This window comes from Bradysia coprophila, unplaced genomic scaffold, assembly GCF_014529535.1.
Source record: "Bradysia coprophila strain Holo2 unplaced genomic scaffold, BU_Bcop_v1 contig_87, whole genome shotgun sequence".
In the NCBI taxonomy this organism is placed as follows: domain Eukaryota; kingdom Metazoa; phylum Arthropoda; class Insecta; order Diptera; family Sciaridae; genus Bradysia; species Bradysia coprophila.
The window spans coordinates 2137552-2160973 of NW_023504014.1; the positions used below are offsets into that span (position 1 = coordinate 2137552).

The 23422-nt window shown below is 33.2% G+C and overlaps 1 protein-coding gene across 5 annotated transcripts; it reads left to right on the forward strand.

The window, feature by feature from the left end:
- Nucleotides 1-3952: 3952 nt before the first annotated feature.
- LOC119084704 (protein drumstick) lies at nt 3953-22910 on the forward strand. 5 transcript variants are annotated; one of them, XM_037194787.1, is made up of 4 exons: nt 3974-4661; nt 11887-12289; nt 18002-18118; nt 20494-21109. In XM_037194787.1, exons 2-3 carry the CDS (start codon nt 12069-12071, stop codon nt 18024-18026), a joined length of 246 nt encoding a protein of 81 aa, XP_037050682.1. In that variant the 5' UTR covers nt 3974-4661; nt 11887-12068; the 3' UTR covers nt 18027-18118; nt 20494-21109. The 5 variants fall into 5 exon arrangements, with proteins under 5 accessions (XP_037050677.1, XP_037050682.1, XP_037050679.1 ...); XM_037194782.1 differs by lacking the exon at nt 18002-18118 and having other exon boundaries at nt 3953-4661; nt 20494-22910; XM_037194784.1 differs by lacking the exons at nt 3974-4661; nt 18002-18118 and adding an exon at nt 5321-5567 and having other exon boundaries at nt 20494-22910.
- Nucleotides 22911-23422: the final 512 nt, after the last annotated feature.

A 23422-nucleotide genomic window follows, 5' to 3' on the forward strand; every position in this document is an offset into this window, starting at 1 on the left:
TGGAATGAAGCCTGGCCGAAGGTCAGATTTTTGTAAATTTTGTTGATAAAGAATTTTCGAGTATTTTCCTATAGCTTTCCAAAGGCTTTTGTTTAAATACGTTCGATTTTCTTGAATCTTTTAAAGGATTTCCTACGATTTTTTTATGAAGTTAAAGATTTTCTTTTGACTGTCAAAGGATTTTCTAAGTATGGTAATGTACAGTGGTCAAAACAGAACCTGGTGCACAGAAGTTTCAAAGATAACGAATTTGTCTTTTGGGATGACTATTTCGATTCATATACCAGTACTCGACGAATGTGACGAATTTTTCTTGTTTTTCTTGTAAAATATTTGTTAATTCTCATTTGAAGACTGCCTTCTAGGGTAGGGATTTCAATCAAAACAAAATTTGTTCGAGTTATCATTACTGACGTGACCAAATGTTAAAAAAAATTGTTCATCTTAATTCTTGATCTGAGATTGTTCGAAGAAAATTTAATTAAAGGAAAGGCCATTTTCTCAAACAATTGTATTATGGCCTGAGTTTCAACTAGCAATCCAGTGACCCTGGTTCAATCCCACAGTAAGACATATCGTCCTCATAAAAGGATTATTGATAGCCTGTAAGTTCAACATCCTTACTCGTTAGGTACTCGTAAAACGAATGAGAGCGATTGGTAATTGTTGGTAATTTGAAAGTGTCTGCAGTATAAAGCATACCTTCTTTGATTCGTACCTAATTAACGATTCTGTAGTAGCAGAAATTGCAGTTCAAATAGTTAGCATATATTGGTGAACCAGTGAATAATAGGCTTTCCCGACAAAATATATTATTAAATACATGGTCCGTCTGCACACCATGTAAACACTCATCAAAAACAACAAAACTAATTATAATGAAATACGAAATGCTGCTTTTTTATCCGTTTGTGTTCTTGTTGATGATGAAAAACATGAACACTGAACATCATAATACAACAACAAAAAACTGATCATCAATCTTCACGCAATTAGCTACCTACTTATAAAACGTTTGGTTTGTTTTATGATGAGTGGCTGTGCTGACCAACATTTTTATAAATTCAACGTTATGGAACGTCCATTGGACTCGGTTTCTGTAAGAAATTTCTATATATTACCATACTCTTGTTGTAAAGACTCTCGCACATTATACTTAATTCATTCCCAAAATGTTTTTTCGGATGATTTTTTTTTTTTCATTTGGTATTTCGTTCGGTGATTATAGTCTTAAAATAAATATTAGTTAAATATTTTTGATCATTACTATTTAAATTAGGATATTGTTTATTTGTTGATTAATTTATAAACAAAACTTGCACTGTTATTAATGTGTAGAGAAGATGTAAAGTCGTTGTTTTTTCTGGCGTTTTTTTTTAGAAATCAAATATTATCTGTAAAATGATGCGGGTTTTACAAATATTCAGCGGGAGATTTTCAGCGGTTCTTTTTGATGAAATTATTTTTTTTTAATGATTTTCTGTTTAAAATGTTGAAGGCGATCCTTATGAGTTTTTGGTATTCATATTTTTGAAGATTTATGTTTATGGATAATGTTGCATAGAGAGTAACGTGTTTTTTTTCCCTCTTCGTTTCGTTTAATATTTTGATTGACAAAATTGGTTTTAATTACCAAAAAAATATTTTGATTTATTCCATTTTAACGAACACACACCGAATCCATCGAGGTTCTTTTTTAGTCGCGGTCTTTAGCTCGTTATTTATTATTGGATTTGGAACTTATAATTAATACCTGAGTCTGATGGTTTCGATTATTATTTGTTTTTCGTAGTAAATGTGATGACTGTATTCGAATTAATGAATTTACTGATCGTTTAGTCTAATAGGCTTGTGATTCTCTTCGGTCATAATGATATCGTGAATGTTCACTGGACTTCACTGGTCCATGTTCATGAACGTCCATGACTGTTTTTGTTAAATGGTTGCATTGTGACCTCTTACGTCGGAAATGATTAAAGAGAGAGTAAGCCTGAGTATCACACCGTGTAATACTGGTTCCTCAACGTAACGAAACTTTGTCTTGGTGTTACGACTTAAAACTTCATTAATACATTGTTAAAAGAGCGCAAAGAGAGAAAAATGACCAGTTGCTTAATTAGTTTCGATGATACGTCAAAATTTGTATGTAAAAGTCCAGTTAACTTGGAATAAACCAGTTAACATAACTGAGCTCTATGGTGGAACACTCTTTGAGACATTTTCTTTTAACAAATTTTTCACATAGTTGCAGAGAAAGGCTAGAAGAAAAACTCGCTGAGATTAAACAGTGTATAAATAGTGTTCAAAGAGAATGTCAAAAAGAGTGTTCACCCATCGAGCTCAGTTAAATTAACTGGTTTTTTCCTAGTTAACTGGACTTTTACATACAAATTTTGACGTATCACCCAACGGAACCAGTTAATTTTTCTCTCTTTTACGCTCTTTGAACACTGTATAGTGTTAAGAGCAGAAAACGAGAAAAGAAAGACCACTTATTTGACTGGTCTCGATGGGTGCAATGTAAAATTTGTTTGTAAAAGTCCAGTTAATTAGGAACAAATTAATTTATAATTAAACTGAGCTCGATGGGGACACACTGTTTTTTAATACTCTATACGATACGAACAGTATATCATAGAGGTGTTTGTTAAATGCTTTGTTGATGATGGAATAGGTGCATTAGTTGTCATACACACACATGTACAAGTGAACAATAGATCAATAAAATCACAAACCGTAGAACAATGGAAGAGCTTGTATTGTTTGTGAATCTATTGCTCAATTGTACCAATGCGGCTTTTCGATTCTTCTGCAGATAAGATACGAAGTCCATTTGTTGAATCGAAAGTTCGCATGGGCGTGTGAAGGTCTGAACAAATTTCATAGGTTCGTGTATGTATTTGGAAACCCCTAGTGGAAATTCAGTTAGAGGTGCTTTTACTGGCAACGAGTTGGAAGTTTGGTGATGAGTTGAAATTCCATTTTTGGAACTGCATGTTAATGCAAAACGTCGATAAACGTATTCAATTCTCTCTCAGATCACATCATTCATCACTCTAATTATTTATTATAAATATTAAAAGCGAATGTTTTTTGTCTTCTACAAATATTTAGGAAACTTCGAGTCGCCAGAGCTGTGTTAATAGACTTGCATAAGAAACATACTTTGTTGCTTGGTGTGAAGTATTCAGTTTAACAAATTGTATAATAAAAATGTTTCACTGATGTGGTGTGCCTATACATACTAATTTCCAATTGGTCGAGTTAGCTGGCTGCATTACCTTGTGTATTTCTTCTGTCGATATTCACGGTATTTGAAGCACATAAGTGTACCGCGATTAAAGAATTACAGAAATTTCATAATAATAGCGGTTCAGATTTTGTTTCAGTTTTTTTTTTCTCTGTAATTTTAGACTTAATTCGAGCTGATTGTGCATTAAGTAAAAAATTACGAATTCACCATATCCAATAGAATGTTTCAAGTCAATAAATAATCGAATTTAATTTCGAAAATCCGTTGCGCATCAATGAATAACATTTTTCGCGTAATGTAGTAGCTCTGAATGTTATAAATAAAATTTCAGAAAAAAAATCAAGATCTTAAAGCATTAAAATACAACAAAAGCAAGAACCTCTTTCTTTTAAGAAATAAAATTTATAAAAACATGCTCTCGACATATTATATATATACATACAGGCGGAGTTTATGATACAATATCATTGTTGGATCGGGAAGGCGTTAACGAATTCTATATTACCTGTGCTGTTGTATGCCAGAAACCAAACAAAAAAAACCACAATAATCGAGAGAGAGAAAGAGAGAGGGGGAAAATAACATATTGCACTGAAGAAACACATCAGGGGGCTTCGGGCTACGGGGGGCACTTAACTGCTACCAGTGTAGGTTTTATTCATATCTCGTTTGCGCATAATCATTTGGGTATACGGCTGTCTGCACCGCTAAGTACAGTAGAAATCATCAGTTTCCAGTTCGGCTACTTGCCAGAAAGTCTTGACTTCTGTTACCAGCAACTCGCACTCATTCCACGTCCAGCATACCTACTAGCAAGCCGTTTATGGTAGCCACCTTCCATAAAGTTTTCTCGACCATTTAGATTTTCGAGTGGAGAAAAAAAAATCAACTCACTTTAGTTACGGAAGATCAATTCACTTAAAAAAAAAACAACATTGATACGCAACACGGAAGCGGTTCATACGGAAGTTGTACACACACAAAAAAAAACATTTTTATTAATTATAAATCCGACGATTAATTTTTATATAAAGTTGTTACGAATTCGAAATTGGTTTAATTGTGCGTTTAATTATATCGAAATTTAATTAAAAAAAAAAAAATTGTTCGAAAGAAGAACGTATCAACGGCAATGAAAAGTGTCATTATGAGTGTCTGGATATAGATTGGGGTTTTTGTGCATTACCGTTTTGATAAACGACCTGATAAACTTGCTGTGCTTGTAATGTGATAAACTTGTGTTTATTGTACCAGAGAAGTATAATAAAATTTAAAAAAAAAACACGAAGCAATTTTATTGTCACAAAAACTTACGCATCTATACATGACTGTGTTCGGTATAAAGCTATTTTGTGTATAAGAGCTGATTCGAGAGAGACACACACGAAGGTGAATAATAAATATTCAGGTGAGATTTTTATTATACGTTTTTATTACTTTCAAATTGGTAGAATTTTTTCGTAGTTTATTATTTATGAAAACATAATATCGCTTGGTAGGTCGGTTTTTAAATGTGTTTTTGGCTATGACATGATGAAATACAAAGCGGAAAGATCTAAATCTGGGCGTGAATCATTTTGTTGTTTGTAGCGAAAGTTTTTATGAACGAAAATATTTAATTGAAATTAAAATGTAAAGCAGTTCAGTTCAGGTATACCAACGGCGCAACGCTATTCACTCTATATTGACGATCGTGAAACAATTTGATACCCATTGAATTCTTTACGACGAAGATGATTTATCAATTACCAATGAACGTACTGACTACGCATACCATGGTGTTTGTGCACTCCGCGTAATAACCAATAGTAGCAGCGACACCATGAATATTGTTGATTAAGAAAGAGACTCTTCACAAATGTAAAATAAAGCGAACGGGCATCACCATGTACATACGATATGAATGAAATATCTTTGTATGTGCAATGATGATGCTACCGGTTTTTGCGCCGCCTTGTTTTAAACAGCCGCATACACACATACGCAACATATAGTTCTTTTTATAAAAGAAATAAAAAAAAAGAACATTGTTTGATTCCATCCAGGCACAATGAGGCTTCATCAGTTGCAATTGTATCGTCGCGTCGTGTGCGCGTGTATGCAGCGCAGAGCTACTGTACTACACACGCTATTGGTTGTTCGGGTTATTCATTTTGTTTATTATATTTATATCGATGTGTAAACAGAAGCTATAACATATTTATGGTTAAATGGGATTGGTGTAATTTTTTCGATATTGCGTCGATATTGCGTGCATGCTATAGCGGTGAGTGGTATAAAAACGGTCGGTTGGTAGCGATATTGGAACAACCAGGTAATTGGATGAAAATTGGATCCAATCATTTCGTTTGGAAATGGTAAACGAACAGTACCAGAAAATTATTTTGAAACGGAAATGTTAATTCGAGAGTGTAGTTTATCTCTCGCGTTGTGAGTTACTTTTGTGCTCATTGTCAACAGAAGACTAGCCGTTTCTGAACGTTTAATATCAGGTTCAGGTACGCAATGGTTTCTGCGCTTTTTTGTAATCCAACAATTTATTTTGTCGAACCTTAAAGTCGTATGCCCTTTAAATAATGTCAGGCATCCGATTGTCCCCCTCATTCTACGTAAAATCGTACGAAATGTGCATCTTACACAAACTGATGTTTTATCACACATTTTATCGTACGAAATAACAGTCTTGGTATAATTTTGTATAATGTTAGCGCACAACTCAGATCGACGTGAGTCGTGATCAATTTATATTGTCCGAAATCAATGCAAGCATAACGAATCTTAATTGCAATTTCTTAATTTTTAAATGATGTTTGTGTGCTCACCTTTTAGACATGAGACATGATGTCGTTACATCTTGTATTATATATACCGCATTTTTGCGCATACCAAAAACAAACAACGAAAAAGTCATTCTTGATATTAATTAATTAAAAGAAAAACCGCATGACCGAATGCCAGACGGGTAAAATACAACTTGTATCAATAAACTAAATCTAAGTGTTTATCAAAACCACATTCAATTTCACTATATATTACAACCAAGATGAACACAATTTCAAATGCACACACCAAACTCCTTATGGTGTATGACATCATGTCTGTTAATTTTTTGCTCTTTCTTTCGTGTGCGACTTTTAATTACATTTAATTTTGAAACTTTTTGTTTTTTGCGCTTTGTTTTAAACGAGCCAATTCATAATATTTTTATTGGACACCCGGACCATTTTCAGAAATCATGTCAGACAACATTGATTCGGAGTTCAAATGATTATACATGAGCGACAGACAAACATTATTTGTAGTAGGGTGGCTCAATTTAAAAAAAATATTTCAGTGATACTGTCACAGGCAGTCAAATTTCAGCATGAATTTACTTCAGCTGTTTTTCAGCAATCAATACGGCTTTCACTTGTTTATACTGTTAAGGCTGCTGCACTCACGCGTGATGTAGTGGTAAAACCGTATAAACAGTTTTGATTATTTGTGTGGATCAGCTGAAAAACAGCTGAAGCAAATTCATGCTGAAATTTCACTGTCTCTAACCGTAAGGAATTTCAGTGGATTCGAGAATTTTCGAGTATTCAGGAGCGCTTCCCCTGAACTATTAAAAATTTTTGGCAACTTTAAATATCACATATCGATTTTGGCATGTCAATCTATCGTTCCATAGAAATTCTATGTCAAAACGAGGGAGTGGGAGTGGGAGTGTTTCAAACTCCACAGACCAGAGTTCAGTATTTTACTAATATTTAAACCACCCTAATTAGACAGCCAATGTGATGTGGAATAGTGGAATGCATTTCAATTACTTTTTTTTCATTAGTTACGTGTTGCAAGTCGAAGTATGACATTGTGACTAAAACATTCTTTTTTCGTTGTGTCCGAACAGTTTACTAAGAAATATTCAATGGTATTCGGTCGAATGTAAAAATTAATAATATCCGAAATGAGTTTAATTATTAATTGGTTGAGCTTTTGAAATTTATCTGAATTATTTTATTTACCAAACTGTGGATACAATTTCAGAAAAAAAACAACCAAATACCATAACCAACCCACGTAAATGTAATTTTTTTTTGCAAATCCAAATGAAGAAAAAAAAATAATTTGTGTATTTTATTCACCGAATTTGTCAACCTGTTGTTTTAAAAAAATACTTTATTGGTACCAATATAAAAATATCTTTAAATTAGTCAACGATTTTTGCATATTTTTATAAAAAATAAAAAATCCCAAAAAAAAAGTCTAAAGACAAAAAAAAGCTTCCATAAATTTATTGAGTATAACGTTCAGGCTGTTTTTGCAATCGTTTATTCGTTCTTTTTGTTTTAACTCAATCGATTCAGTTCTGAATTTATCTGTTTTTATCTTAAATAGTTTTTTTTTTTAAATGAATAACTGGACGAAAACAAAAAATTGGTACAGATTATGAGCGGTGATTAAATATGATTTATTTGATTGTGGATTTAGAAACGCGGAACGGGTCTTATGCCTAGGTAGACAGAATGTAGTTTCATAAATTTCCTAACACTAAAATTTCATAATTTATTTCCACTACACAAAAAGAAATAGAATTTATCTACTGCAATGTCAAAATATTCATAATTGGTACCCCTGTTAAATGGAGTCACACTGACAGATCCATTGTAGCAGATTTTACGTATTGCAGTGGATGCTACTAACTCGTCCAATGAAGCGTTGATGCTACACATATCAGTGCGTAAATTGACAGATCAGTGCGCAAATCTAATATTGGTATTGTAGGTGCTTCATGTATGTGTAGCATATACTAGTTATAGTTAACGATGCATGAAAATAAGGAATCTTTTAACTGAAATTGTGATAGTTTGTGGTAATTTTGACATCACAGAAGATAAAATCTTGTTGCTAACACGTTAGTAAGTCCGGTTGTTTTTTGCACACGATGTGTTGCCGAGCTCGCTTCGCTCGTATCAACAATATCACATCTAGTGCGCAAAACGACCCCATTTACTAACTAGTTAGAAAAATAGCTATTTTTATAACCGAAAATAAATCCAAAAACTAAATTTAAGAATGAAAACAGAAACCTAATTAATTTTCATTCGGACTGTGTAAAGTAGTTTCACCGAAGCGAACGAATTGTTGGGCATAAATTTTGATATTTGCCTCCAATTCTAACGACCCATATGCTTTTTATTTAAATCTACCTACACATACATGTGTAAATAACGTCATATATATAACTGAAATTAAATCATAATCATAAATCATAGAAAATAATAAAAAAAAGGAAAAGAATTCTGGTGGCATGTTTTAAAGCTAGTTTGAATTTTAAATGAATTTTTGATGAAGAAAAAAACTTTTAGTCATTCTAATTTGTTGATGGTATCGATAGAGTTTACATGATTTACTGGGTGCGTCGCACAGGTATCCAAGATTTTTCTTTGCATTGAGAATTAATTCTTTTTTCTCTTAAATTAGTGATGATAAATGCCATATTGCCTAATTAGCTCTCTCGGTTGGTGTACTTGAAAGTAGATGAAGATTTACAAAGAAAGATGATCCGTGAGCATTATAAAAAAGTGAACTATTAAATGAGGAAGTCGACGAAAAATGGTAAAAATTATAGGCGGAAGTCTGCGCATTCATTTATATCACGAATTCGGAATAGAAACCACCAAACAACATGAAGAGCAAATCAATCATTGTCTGAAATGGGATACGATTCTTCAATAACCTCTCGAACGGTTGAGATCCCTACTCGATTCGATTGTCTTTCGAATAGCAAAAATTAACAAGTCATCCGAAACGCAAACCACTTCGCTGCGTCAATTGTTTTGTCTGCATAAAAACTTCTGTTATAGATTTACTCTAGAAGAAGTTCTAGATTTCCTTTTTTCGGGGATTTTACCTTTACTTTTTGAAAATTAAATGAAAACTATTCATCTTCTGAATTCTCGTATACCTAAACTGATTTAACACCGAGTTGCATACATCGTTTTCTCAAAAAAGCCAACGAAGAAAGTTTCGCTTTTCGTCACTGAGTTGAGAATATATTACTTTCGGTATGGAGGAAGGAAATGTAGGTCTTTTCAGCACCAGTGTTGTAATCATTTATGGTGAAACATTCAAATACGAGCAGTGCTCATATGTTTATTTAAACATTATTTCTTGTGGTAATGATGATGTCGTGTTATAAGACACCTAGTGGGGGAGGCTTCTGCTCAGATGCTGTACTCTACGTTTACAAGTTGTAATATTTATGTGTAATTTACACGGATTTCTAGACTATCAAGAGAAGAAATGTAGAAATTTTTGTTTGAAGTTTACAATTCAAGGACTGCATCAGTCAAAAGATTAAATCTTCGAGCCACATATTGCAAAAAATAAACCAAATACTCTGGATGCCTCAAAATGCAACATAAAATCGAATTGAGGTTTTTAAACAAAACTAAAATCATTTCTCAATTAATCTAAAATGTCAGATCGTTCTTTAGTAAAAAAAAAACATTTCCGAAACCAATAATTACTTTCAATTTCCTTAAATCTCTTCGATTTTTTTTTAAATGTATTTTGTCCCGAAAAAGGGCAATTTCTTGATAGATGTCGAATTTGACTAAAATTTCATAAAGAACGATTCGTGATCACCGCTCACCGACAACACCAAACCAAAGTTTATCAAGTTAGAGAATTGAAAATTTAATCTCCCAAAAAGAATCACTGAACGAAATGTTATTTGGAACACCTTTGGTGAACCTTTTTTTTCTCTCAATTTTCGTTTGGCTAGCGCCTTGTATCAAACGAAAAGGTATAACAATCGAAATGTGGAATTACTTTTTAAAATGTGGTAATCAATGTGTCAAAACGAGTCGATCTTTAAGCACTCAGGTAGTGTTTTTGTGCTGTTTATGGTCTTAGTGAAACCGCATAAAAAATCAAACATTTGAATCGATTTTCACAGTAAGAAGAGTAGGGAATTATGTTAGATTAGGCAAATATTTATCACTTTTGAGGTTTTTGTTATCGGAAAAGGTTATTTTGTAGAAATTTTGTTTGTTTATCTTTATAGTTACAATCTAAAAATGATCGAGCGGTACGTCTATCTTCGTCATTTAATGTGATTATATTTAACAACTTAAATCACGTCTGAAAACCTGTCAGGTTCATGAGTAACACAGTCACAATTGTTTGAGATAAATCTGCGCACATTTTCTTTATTATCTAAATGATTATTGTCATTTCAATGTTCCAGTCTGATTAAATTAAAAAATTATTTTAGTATTTAAAATCACTTCGACGGTAACATAATTACATTATTATGACCAAATAGTGTTGCGTCTAAACAAGTACGGTGAAACATTTGTCTTTTTATCTATAAAAACGTTAAGCAAAGATAAATATAATTCAAATACCACAGAACCTCTTTATCCATAAAATTGTCATTAAAGCTTTTATGAACGTAAAACTTTGACATATTTCTATTATTCAAGAACGCGTTGGCGATGTGTAGTTGATGTTCACTTGTAATAGTAAATTGTGAATTGAAAAAGATAATTTATGTCCACAACGCAGGTGAGAAAATAGACGTTTACACACATTTGTTTTTGCTAGGGTCAAAAGTAGCTTATTACAACCCTAGGGATGAAAAGTAAACTAATTTTAAGCTAGGTTAACATGCTTTAAATCCATTACATAACAGGCGATAAATAATTATTTACGTATTTGTTGTGGACGGTATATATTAGGCAATTTCGCAGATTGTAGCTCGAACGAAGTGAGGGCGACAACAGATGCGTATACAACTTTTCATGCTGAGGGCCTAATTTACGAGAAAAATTCCGTAATTTATGTCCAAGGCATGAAAAAGACGATAGACATTTCGAACGTGTATACATTCTTGTGTAGACATTTTGACCGTTGCCCATTTTACATGCTTTTGAGCCACTTTCATATGGAATTTCCAACTTTTTTTTTCCAAGTTAGTTGCAAGAGTCTGCGTACGTAGTTTTGTAAGTTAGTTTAATAACTGGCTTCATCTTGGCTCTCACTCATTAAAACAAATCGTTTGATGCAGTGCCCATGTTAGGATATGAAAAATCGGCTGAAGTTTTTCTTTCCAGCAAAGTTATTTCGTCGGATAGGCTTCCGATAGTTCATAGTTGGTTAAGTTCATAAAAATGTTTTTGGTATATTTGCGTAACCTATCATCTCAAGACGACAAATTGTGTTCAGCCTAACTATCAGAAATTCTGTTTGTGTAATACAACCAAATATCTGATACTTTGTCACATTTAAAAGAAAATAAGTTGAAACAAGAACAGAGATAAAGTAATTTGTTGAAAAGCTTATGTACTCGACACTCTTTACTAGCTCAAAGAAAAGCGAGGTGTTTATCACAAATAAAGTGTCAATAATTTTATGGCCACTCATTAAATATATGAATGTACAATGTACATACGTAGATCATACACCGAAGTGTTTATTAGCAAATGAACTCTGAGTCATGTCGTTAAAATTTTGAAGAAAAAGAAAAAGCAAGAGGAAAAAGAGTAATTTTTATAACTTTTTTTTTTGTCTCAAATGTTTCGTAAGATAAAATAATGACGCTAAACCCATAACAATCATTTTTTTTTCTGTTTTATTGGTTTTAGGCATACAACAAAAGAGAAATACAACCAGCAGTATTCGTTTTATGTAATTTTGGTGGTACACTTCTTTTCTTCTCTTCTCGAACCCGTACGAGAGGCACGAACGCGAAAAAGGAAGTGCTATACCTTTTTCACTTCACGACACAGACGAACGAAAGCCAAATAAAAAAAAAAACTCATCCATAATGTTCGCGGTGATGCGAATTGACAACGATGATTGTCGGTCAGACTTTCGTCGTAAAATGCGACCAAAGTGCGAGTTCATTTGTAAATATTGTCAGAGGCGATTTACCAAACCATATAACCTGATGATACACGAACGCACCCACAAGAGTCCGGAGGTTACGTTTTCCTGTGAAGTTTGTGGCAAATATTTTAAGAGACAAGACAATTTACGTCAACACAGGTAAGCCACACAAAAGCATTTTTATTTATTTGTTCAAAAACAAAAAACCAAAAAAAATCTCTTTATGAATGAAAGATTCATTGGGTTAAGATCTTATCTCTTCACTTTTTTTTTAACTTGATCGTTGCTTTAAAATATTATCCGTATTTTGTTGGTGGTTGGCTGGTGTTTCGGTTATTATTTCTTTTATCAAATAATAATAAATCAGGACGTTGCTGTACGAAAAATATTGTTATAAAAAATTATGGATTTATGCGCGGTTTTTAGCAATTTTTATTTTATTTAAAAAAAAAGCAAAACTTTTGACGTGTTTAGAGTAGAGATTGCATTTACAGACCACGGTAAATACCACCTGTAAGTCAGAGAGCATATGTAAATTAACGCACTATTGCTAATACAGCTCAGTAATATCTATCGTTAGAATCATTGTCGTGAAATATCCTGTCGCATTGGTCCAAATGCGAGGAGGTATATTGGGGAAACGTATCGAAAAATTATCGGCAAATGTCATACGTCATAGTCCACTAAAACGTATTTTATTTGGGCCAGTGCGAGGTAGAATCTCTCACGACAATGACTCCACCGAAAGATATTACTGAGCTGATGGCAATTGTATTCGAAATAGTACGTTAGTTTACATGTTCTGCAGGAGCTTTTTACCGAAGTCACTAAATGCAATGTCTAGTTTAGAGCGAAAACAGGCGACTTATTGAACACTTAACAAAAAAGCACTCACTGTGAGTGACAGAATTGAGTTTTTTCAATTTTTGCTTTGTTTACTTGACAGCTTGCTATCTCACGACTCTCACACGGAGTACTTTTTGTTGAGTCGAAACCATAGTTAAAGATACGTGTTTTGCAGAATTCAAACGCGCTACACAGTGTTTAAGGAGAGCGATTTTTGACCACTTTGTTTAAACTGGTCTCGGGGTCACACGTCAAAATGAGTGAAATCACATACAAATTTAAACTGGGCTCAACTCTCAATTTCTTTTTTCATTGATGAATATTTGACAGCTGACCCGGAGACCAATTAAATTTAACTGGTTTTCGCTCTCCTTAAACACTGTATAGCTTCACATTCTCGTTATATCAATTTTATGTGTAAGCCCCTCTCAGGTGATATGCTCAATTGAATTTTAAATTCATTTCTGTTTACAAATTCGTTCCGTTGTTTTAGCTGATTTTACGTGCAATTAAACACCACCCTTCTCGATAGTTAATTTAATTCCTAAATGTGTCTATTAGACACGTTTATCTATTATTTCCCTCTTAATCAATTCATAGTTCTTCAAAGTCATGCAAAACAAAAGAGTGCTTTTCTGGTTGTTATCAATAGAAAAATAATATTTAAAAACAAAAAGTCTGTCATTTTGTTACATCGAAGCATTTAATGGCCATCCTACACACAATTTAATCGTATTACTTGTTGCATAGAATTCCATTGTGAAAGAATGCTTGCGTGTGCAATGGGCGCTTTAGTGCATTCCTCGTTGCCATGCACAAAACAGAAACGAAAATGTTTTAACCTGTTTTTCCGTTTAATAATAAAGCCTACATTTCGATATGGTATAATGTTAACGTAAAATAAAAGACACGTCACACTTGGATTTTATACCGACCGTTTTTGATGAAGTGTGCACATTGTTTGTTACAGTAACAAATAAAAAATTTAGAAAAAAAAATTACTTCAAATGTGTAGGAGAATACAAATGTGGACAAAAAAATGCAAGAAAGAAGAGTAAATTTGTATAAAATTGGAGTTTTGTGTAGCGAGTTATAATGTCTATAGACATAAGGTGTTATTTAAATGGAAACGTACATTGTGCCGGCAATGTTCTCACGCTTGTAAACGTGTGACCAGACCAGTGAAACTTTATGTCTCAAGAAAATGAACTATTTATATTAGATTGTTTTGTGCTTGCGGACTTCGGAATAGCCTCATTTTTTGTGCGGTTGTGGTTGACTGGGAATTTAATTGATAAGAAAAATTTAATAGATGTGGTGTGATCGAAACACGACCACAAGCCGATGAAATGAAGATGTACACACTTCTTAAACACAACCTTCACAATGGTAAAAAATCTTTTAAAACATCAACGAACGTAAACATTCCCATTACAAAACAGAAGAACAACAGTAGCGAAAACACATCAAGTAAAAGAATTGGTTAAACGAGATAGCGTGTACCGTCGAGTTGTCTTGTACGATTTATTCTTCTTATCATTGGACCATCAAACCGTGTCAGTGCCTCAGAAACCATGTAGGATATTTCTAAATTATATGAGTTATTTCGACAGTCTGTGCCACTGTTATTGAGACTGGTCGTGATCGGTCGTCACAGTTATTCGATGCAAAAAATAATGGAGCATAATTACAACTTAACGTTTCCGTTAAAAAAAATCGTTTCTACCTCCAGTAAGTCTCCTCGGTTTGTGAAATTACTTAGGAGGTCCAAGAATCGGTTAAACAAGACGTGCAACAGAGGTTGAAGGCAACTAAAATTTTCGGCTCGTGTTTTGATTGAGGTAACATTAGGTTTGCTTTAATATTGGTCATATGATCATACGTAAATCATTAAATATTCAAATTTTACTCTAAATTTTGTCAAACATTTGCGTTTCATTCAGAAAAGCAAATTATATATTTCGGCTACGAAACTGATTGGCTATAACTTACCACTTAGAGGGCGACGTATCGTGTCAAAATTGACAGAATTCTATTGTTCTTATGTCAATTTTGACACTATACGTTGCTCATACGCCGCTATCTAAATGGCCAGTAAGTCTTATGTTCCATTTGCTTACGGTATTAGCATAGCTATTTTCCTAACTAATTAGTAAGTGGGGTTGTTTTTCGCGCAAGATGTGTATGTAGCAATGTAGCATCTACTACATATCTGTCAGTGTGTAGATTTACCACATTTTAATCATTTATATACTAAAACAGGTGTAAATACCAATTTGTTGACATTACAGTATATAAACATACGTTTCAAATGTTCAGAGATTCGGTAGCACGCAACCGGTGCTGTCGGCGAATAGAATTATTCTTATATTGCCTTTCGTATCCAATACAAGAATTTGCTATGATTGTTTGCACCGAAGTAAAGTCACGTAAAATTGAATCACATTCTTAAAACATTTTTTCTACTATTAATCAGAAAAACGAATTTAGACAGTAAGTTGCCAGAACGGTGTGCTCATTGTTTAGTCTTTTATCAAAAGTTGTAGTTAATCTTTATTGTACCTAACCAGATTCAGGTATTTTCTTCTCTTATTTAAATAGTAGTGAAGCTTTAATTACCTGCACGAGACAACATATGGATGCGTTACTTCGAAATGGAATCCTCGGTATTTGGTTTTACGAGCAACAATTATATCGTTTAAAAAAATTGATAACACAATTGATATGACGTGTGTTGCAAATTCATTGCCATCAGAGTTTCACGATTTGTATTTCTTTCTCTAAAATATAAAATTGGTGCTGACGAATTGTTTGAATAATCGTCAGCACCGATTATTTGTACTGATTTTTTTTTGATGAATCAGTGAATTATAAAACATGTACTTCCCCCGGTGTTGCACCGCCTTAGATCGCGCAGTAATATGTTGATAATATCTAAGAATAGATCAGTGTCAAATAGCGGTTTCTTCTCTCAAAAAGTGTCAAATGAGTTGTCAATTTCACAAAGCTAACCTCAAAAGATGTTTCGTTCTCAGAGCCGCCCCTTGAAATGTATGAAAATTTGTGTGGCGTCTAACCATCCAATACTTTTTTTGTTCGATTTGAGGTTAGCTTTGTGAAAATGACAACTTATTTGACAGCTCAAACGACATTGACAATGATCTATTGGAGAAATTATTAGACACCAAATAGTGTGCATCCAACGGACAATAGATCATTGTCAATGTCGTTTGAGCTGTCAAATAAGTTGTCATTTTCACAAAGCTAACCTCAAATCGAACAAAAAAAGTATTGGATGGTGAGACGCCACACAAATTTTCATACATTTCAAGGGGCGGCTCTGTGAACGAAACATCTTTTGAGGTTAGCTTTGTGAAATTGACAACTCATTTGACACTTTTTGAGAGAAGAAACCTCTATTTGACACTGATCTATAATAAAGTGAAAGAAACCCTTGCACACGATCTTGGCATGTGATCCCCTCAACAGCTTTTGTTATGATTTTAAATTCAACACGTTCATCAATACGAAATATTTTATTATTTACCTGCAAATCGTATAATGTATCTGCAATTTGTGAGCACATATTTACTCAACAAACTGCAGGTAATATGTTGTATGGAAACAGCAGGCAAATAAATTAAAATATTTGTATACATTCGCGTCTACGGTTGCTTGCGATGCTGGGAACATTAATTAGGTAACACTGAATCAATACACATACCGAGTGCATCCAAGTATTATACTTATATGTCAAAACTGTTCAGCTCCTCATAATCACATGGTAATATTTTACGAGGTCGTATACTTCCAACAATCAATGGATATTTCTGCCAATTGTATTGATTGGTTACTGGTTAGTCGAGAACATGCGAATTTTCTCTATAATTGTGTTAGGCCCAACTAGAGAGATATCGAAATAGTGAAGACAAGCCGTTAATAATAATTCGTTTATTTATTGCGGTTGTTCCACCTTTTTTTACCCTGCGTAAATTCATAATCCCAGACGTAATACAAAATGAGTGATCAAGTTCACTTCTAACAGTCAAACGTATTGCTGAGATGTTTTTGGTGCAAATTTTACTCATCCACATTAACATATCTTTGCTGTACAACAAACAGCTACATAGAAATATTAACCTAAGAATATTATATTTGCATGCTTTGGTTTTCCCTAGGATCGAAAGTGGCTCTTTACACACCTAGGGAAAACAAGAAAATTGGTTTTGATTTTGAAATCATGTAATATTACTGCCATTTAAGGGGAGCATCGAGGCTTGCCCTTAAATACCAGTAAGATATTTTATCTGTCTAGAACGATAATCTCGAGCTTATCCCTCTAGGGAGTTTTTGTTTATCTCGATATGTCTGTTCTCGACAGATAAAATATGATATGCACCTATTGCCAGACTGTTATTTTGACGTGTAGGCATTATGACCCACGCCTTCGGCTAGGGCAATAATGTCCTACACGTCAAAATACCAATCTTGGCAACAGGTGCATAATATATATTATTGTAAGCGAAAAAAAGACAACAAAATAGGGGAATGACATATTTGACACATGACAGAAGAATAATTTTCTTTTACGCATCACAGTTGAATAATTTTGAGAGGAAAACAAAGCACGTACACTATCAAATCCATTACAGAACTCAGGATAAAAAGTTGAAAAGTTTCGTGTGAATTTTTTTGATCCGAGGCGAAGCCGAGCAGTGGGTTTTAAAAGGGAAATCCAAAAGTTTCCAATGGTAGATTATATGAACTATAATACTTTCCTATTCCGCTGCAGTCTTTCACGCTTTTAACCAAACAAATTTTTAAAACACTATTTTTACTAACTAACACGCCCTTTAGGTAAAAATTACTTACATCGCATGCCAAGAAATTAATCGAAAAGTAAAAGTTTTGCGAACAACATCCTATTTTCGGCTTTGCTGACATTTGCAGATATTTCGACGAAATCGTCTGCCGAAAAAACTTATAGTACCTTCTAACATAAATTTTATTCTCTTTCTGTTGTAGATGTAGTCAATGTGTTTGGCGATAACTTGGTTACACTCAGTGACGGTGAAGGGCAATTTAAAATGGGGCGGACTATGTATATTGGCGGCTGTCTAGAAAAAACGCAATTATTTATACGTAAGCAAAGTTTGATTTCAATAATTTACTAAGAGTAACATTTTCTTATATTAGACTTAAAACACTAAGTCGCCGTGAAAACAATGACTTAATCATCACTTCACATTAAATTAATTTTATTTGTTTGGTAATGTCGAAAACACATTAGCAATTTTGCTTTGATGAAATCGACATCTATACTGCGTTTTCCATTGTAATCTAATATTCACCACAGCTCAGGCCGAAAACACACGAGCCATTTTGCGTTGACAATTATGATGCGTTTTCCATGAATTATAATGGAAAACGCACCGCAATTGTCGATCCCATCAACGCAAAATTGCTCGTGTGTTTTCGGCTTAAACATTTTCATGAATGGATCCGAACTTCGTTGATGGATCTCTGCGTCCGATTTGTTCGCTTCAAATTTAATCAACGGCATGTGCCGAAACGAATTATAAATTTTATAATGACAACAAGTTGTGTTGGATTTGAATATTGTTATAAAAACCAACACGAGCATTTTTATGCATCTTCAACTCGAAAACCATAATAAATATTATGAGACACGCGAGCGCAAGATATATTTACAGACGAAGAGGGAAAAAAAACAAAGAAAAATATTAAAATGTCAACATCATAAAAATCCTAACTCTTCTTCCAAATGGTATAATTATACCCCATAACCGCCTCTATTGTAATTTTTAATGAATGCATTTTTATGTTTACCGAAATTAAATTATTATGACTGTCATTGTTGCATCTCTCTTTGAGATCTCACCGGTTAGTTACCACATCTGTAGGTTGTTGTTGTCTTATATCTTATTTCGTTGTGTTTTTCATGTGTTGAAGTTGAGCATAACTCAAAATTTATTCAGATGTGGAATTGGAATAATAAAACCAAAATTTTTCGTTAAATTGGGAAAAGATAACGCATTCGTATTGATTTTCGGTTTGAACAGTTTGAAGCCAGCGACAAAAAAAAATGGAATCGAATTTCATTGATAAATCGAACAAAAATATGACAGCAGGTCCTGTGAGCGACATATTGGAAGAAAGTATGAAATGATTGCCTTTCATTAACCACAGAACTTAGTGACATATTTTTGGCCGAGACAAATCATTTTATTTTCACCATGAAGCCATGATGGCTCATAGAAGCCAACATGATCTACATTTTTGTACATTTACACAAAAGTGAGTCATAAGGACAAACAAATGTCGGGAGGAGAACCACTTAGATGATCGACATGATCAGATCAACCAATTGTTAATTCACCTGTTACAGACGGCTGTCATCTGTTATCGACAGCGACAGTAATAATAAACGATGGGCTAAAGAAGTCTTATTATAGCAAAAAGCATGTTCAAAACAAATGAAGTAAAAGATTTTTGAAATCAATCTATGAAAATCTTCGATCAAATGAAGTAATAGATCAGATAGTTAATCTGTTAATATGCTTGCCGTCTGTGACATGTTAAGTGATTAAAAAGTGATGATCTATGTTAATCGTCGTAAATTAGTTTTTAGTCGTAATAAATCAACGTAAAATAGCGATTGACCCATATTAATGACCGGAAAGGTCATTGATTGGTCGAGATCAAATTTTTGATTAATCAAAGTGGTTCACCTCGAAGAAAGTTTGTTTAGATTGTGCACAGAATAAAATGTATAAAAATACCGCCACGCTACTAGCATCGTTTGTCAAACGCGAGGGACAGACAATTATAAAAAATCTTTTGTCAGTCAAAAAAGCTCCTTAGAAAACTAAAAAATTATTTCATCACAAAATCCTCAAAATGGAACACAATCTTCGGAAAACTAAAGAAAATCGTTGGAAATCCAAGACGAAAGAAATGCAAAGCATATTCTGATACCATCAGCCTCCAAACAGTTTCTACGTTAATGCTAGGAGTAGTGCTATGCCTCTTCCCGTTTATACGAGCATGTAACCACATAACTGTTAAATAAGTAAAGAAGAAACATGACTTCGACATCAATGATTGGAAAAATAGCTCATGCACTCAATGAAAGTCTAGAACAGGTATGGTCGATCGGCGAATTCGTCTTAAACGCACTCACATTTTATGTCAAAATAATATGAAAATGAGTGCGTTTAAGTACGAAAATCAAATTTTTATGTTCTCCGGGCGGACAATAGACCATACCTGTTTTACAATTTCATTGCATGCACTAATGTTAAATGGATCGTGTTCTAAATGGAATATTGTAAGAATGTTCTTTCCCGAATGCATTCGCTCGCTTGGCCATAACAAATGTTTAACATACACATAAATTAACATAAAATGTTTAATGATGCACATACCTAATTGAGTTATTTTCCATAATTTTACCGCGTATTAACGTAAGAATTTTCCATTTTATTTTGTTGCAGGACATCACACATGGATGCATACCGAAGATACTAAAAAATACACGCACACACACACGCACTTAAGAAAGAAATATATAATGACAAAGGTCCGCTACGATATGTACATAATAATAAAATTCCTTAAATTTATTTTCAGATATTTTTTTTGTTTGTTTTTAATTTAATTATTGTCTATAAATAATTTAAAAGAAGAAGAAGAAACGATAAAAGATACAAGCGAAGTGTAATGAGTTTTAATTTATATATTTTGTAAGCATAAACGACGTGATTATGCCTCTATACAGCACCTACGATATGTGTATAATGGCGAAACAAAAAAGCAGAGAAAAGAATAATAATCATCAACATTTGCGCCGTTTTATTACATCGCAATATGTGACCATTAAAAAAAGCTGTGCATCTCATCTTCTATAAAGTAGGTTTACACCGTTTTTAAACATTACACTTACGTAAAGGCACATTAAAATCACTTACTAAAGTTCGAAAACATGTTAATAAAACTTATTAAAATCAAAATATTAATTTCATTAATTGTCAATATTGCCATTCAACGATTTACAAACAAAAAAATATTTAATTTTATTATTGCCGTTGCGCTTGTACTTTATACTTTATTGAATGGACACTGTTACATGGAAAATACCGGTTTCATTTCAATTTAATTACAAAAATAATTATTCCATTATTATATCATGATCGCTCGGTATGCTATGCATCATTGGATATCAATTTTCCTTCTCTGTTTCTCGTGTGATTCCCATTTCCACCACGGCGAATTATATACGAAAAAGAAAGACACGAAACACTGCTGTCTACCGACGACGACGCAACAATATTCATACACACAATGATATGAGTACATTTTTGGAAAGAACAATTAAGTTCAAACTTTTTGATCTTTCGCTAAGAAGCTCATTGATCAATTTCGTGGAATGTAACACAAAAACTTGAAAAAATGATTTCAGTTGTTTTGTTTTAAATTGACATGTTTTCCTCGCATTTTGTGCAATTGTTCAAGCGCCACTCTTGCATGCATTGTCCTTAATTTACCACATTCGAAATTTAGTGAATCGAATCGAATTTTTATGAAGACTGAGTAATTTACTTTTTTGGCGACCGCGTTAACTAATCAATCAATCAGGGCAACTACGGGGCCTAGCCCATTTACCTACTATCTGCTATATTGTCCTTGAAACCAAACTTGAATACCAGTTTTGCATAGTCTCACAGTGATAGCGCAAAAGATCTAAATTTCTGATGGAACTGCAACTCATGAAGATCTGGAGATGGATTACGGCATCAGTTCTATTTTCTCAATTCTACCTGATAGAGTACGATTCACTCTTTTGCTGAAAGATGTCGCTGCAAAAAAGCCAACGTCAGCAGAAAAATAATTAATTTTTTACTCGACGGATCTTAGTCAAACAAAATGCCATCGTAAAGCACATGACCTCAGGAATCAGTTTTCAAATATCGGCTTGGCGATAAGAGACTTACAAAAGGATATGATGAAACGGTAGCAAACGTTTTTCAAACTCTTTAATATATCCAAGAGAATAAAGGACTGATTAAAAGACTGTTGCGGAGTCATGGGGTCATGTCCTATAATATTACAGTTGACTAGAATACGTCGAGTAAAAAATTAATTATTTTTCTGCTGACGTTGGCTTTCAACGACATCTTAATAGTAAAATAGTGAACCGTACCCTATCAGGTGGAATTGACATAAAGTAGAGGAAATGTAATTAATGACGTAATCCCTCTGCCGTGGAGATGGTTGTGAACGTTGTACAAGTTTCTCAAGACTGTATTTCGTGAAGAGATTATTTCCGAAGTTGTGTTGTTTATTGGTTACATACAAAAATTCAAAGCAATTCCTCTCCTAGTAACGAAAATCATCCAGTGAAGAAGAAAAATAATCGAATTTATTGCCATTACACTTCAAACGAAATTAGACAAAAACAACATTCAGTGAACCTCAATTTAAAATTTAAAGCTCTAATCAAATCAAATTTTAGATAAGAAAACGCAAAATATAAAATATTAAATTTAGATTTATAACGAAAAATGACGAAGAAGCAACTACTATTATACTTTAATTATGTTTTATTTAAGCCGTGCTTAGAATAGATTCTAGTCTGCAGCTATATATTTGGATAATATAATTTAAAAGCAAAAAAATTATCAATCAAAAATGAACAAAAAAAAAATTAATTAAACAAAGAAGAAGAAAAAATGTTCCAATTTATTTATCTCATCATCTTAAGTATCAAAAATATATTCCTCTTAGAATTGTTAAACTATTTGTCGCAATTTAACTTTCCACATTTTATTTTCATATAAATCAACCGCATCTAACACAAATTCTAATATTTTTCTTTGATTTTCCGATGTATTGTCAATCACAGTTGAAAGCATAATTTAAAAAAAAAAAAAAACTCAAAATCCTACACCACAAATAATATTGTATACAATTTTGTAAAATTTCCTATATATTTTATGATAAATTTATTAAAAATATAAATAACAAAAATGAGCGTTTCAATTGCAAACACCCGGACTGAAGAAAAAAAATATCACCTGTCTCGCTCTCACTCTAATATTTTTCGGAATAACATGAAACATGAAACTATACACTCTTTTGCACACGTAAAACATCCCACTGTCGTATCTCAGCTGATTTCCTTGGTTTGCCATTTGAAATAAAATACGAAATGAGAGAAATCAGATAAACGGAGAGAGTAACAACTGTGACAGCTCACATACAAAATAGTGTAGTCGATAACGCAAATTCTGTTAAGGAACGTTTACCGAGCGAGTTCCGGCAAACGAGTGATTGGAGGTTGTTGGGTACATCGAAGCAACAATTTTCTGAAGAAGAGACAAAAAATTACTCCTCGTCCTTCCCCTCCCCTTCAAAGTTTAAATG

What these genes read in the sequence shown, in the direction of transcription:
- LOC119084704 (XM_037194782.1), top strand. Translation starts at nt 12,069, where the DNA reads ATGTTCGCGGTGATGCGAATTGACAACGATGATTGTCGGTCAGACTTT. An exon ending in GACAATTTACGTCAACACAG is followed by an intron (nt 12,290 to 20,493) that starts GTAAGCCACACA and finishes ATTTTGTTGCAG; the next exon opens with GACATCACACATGGATGCAT.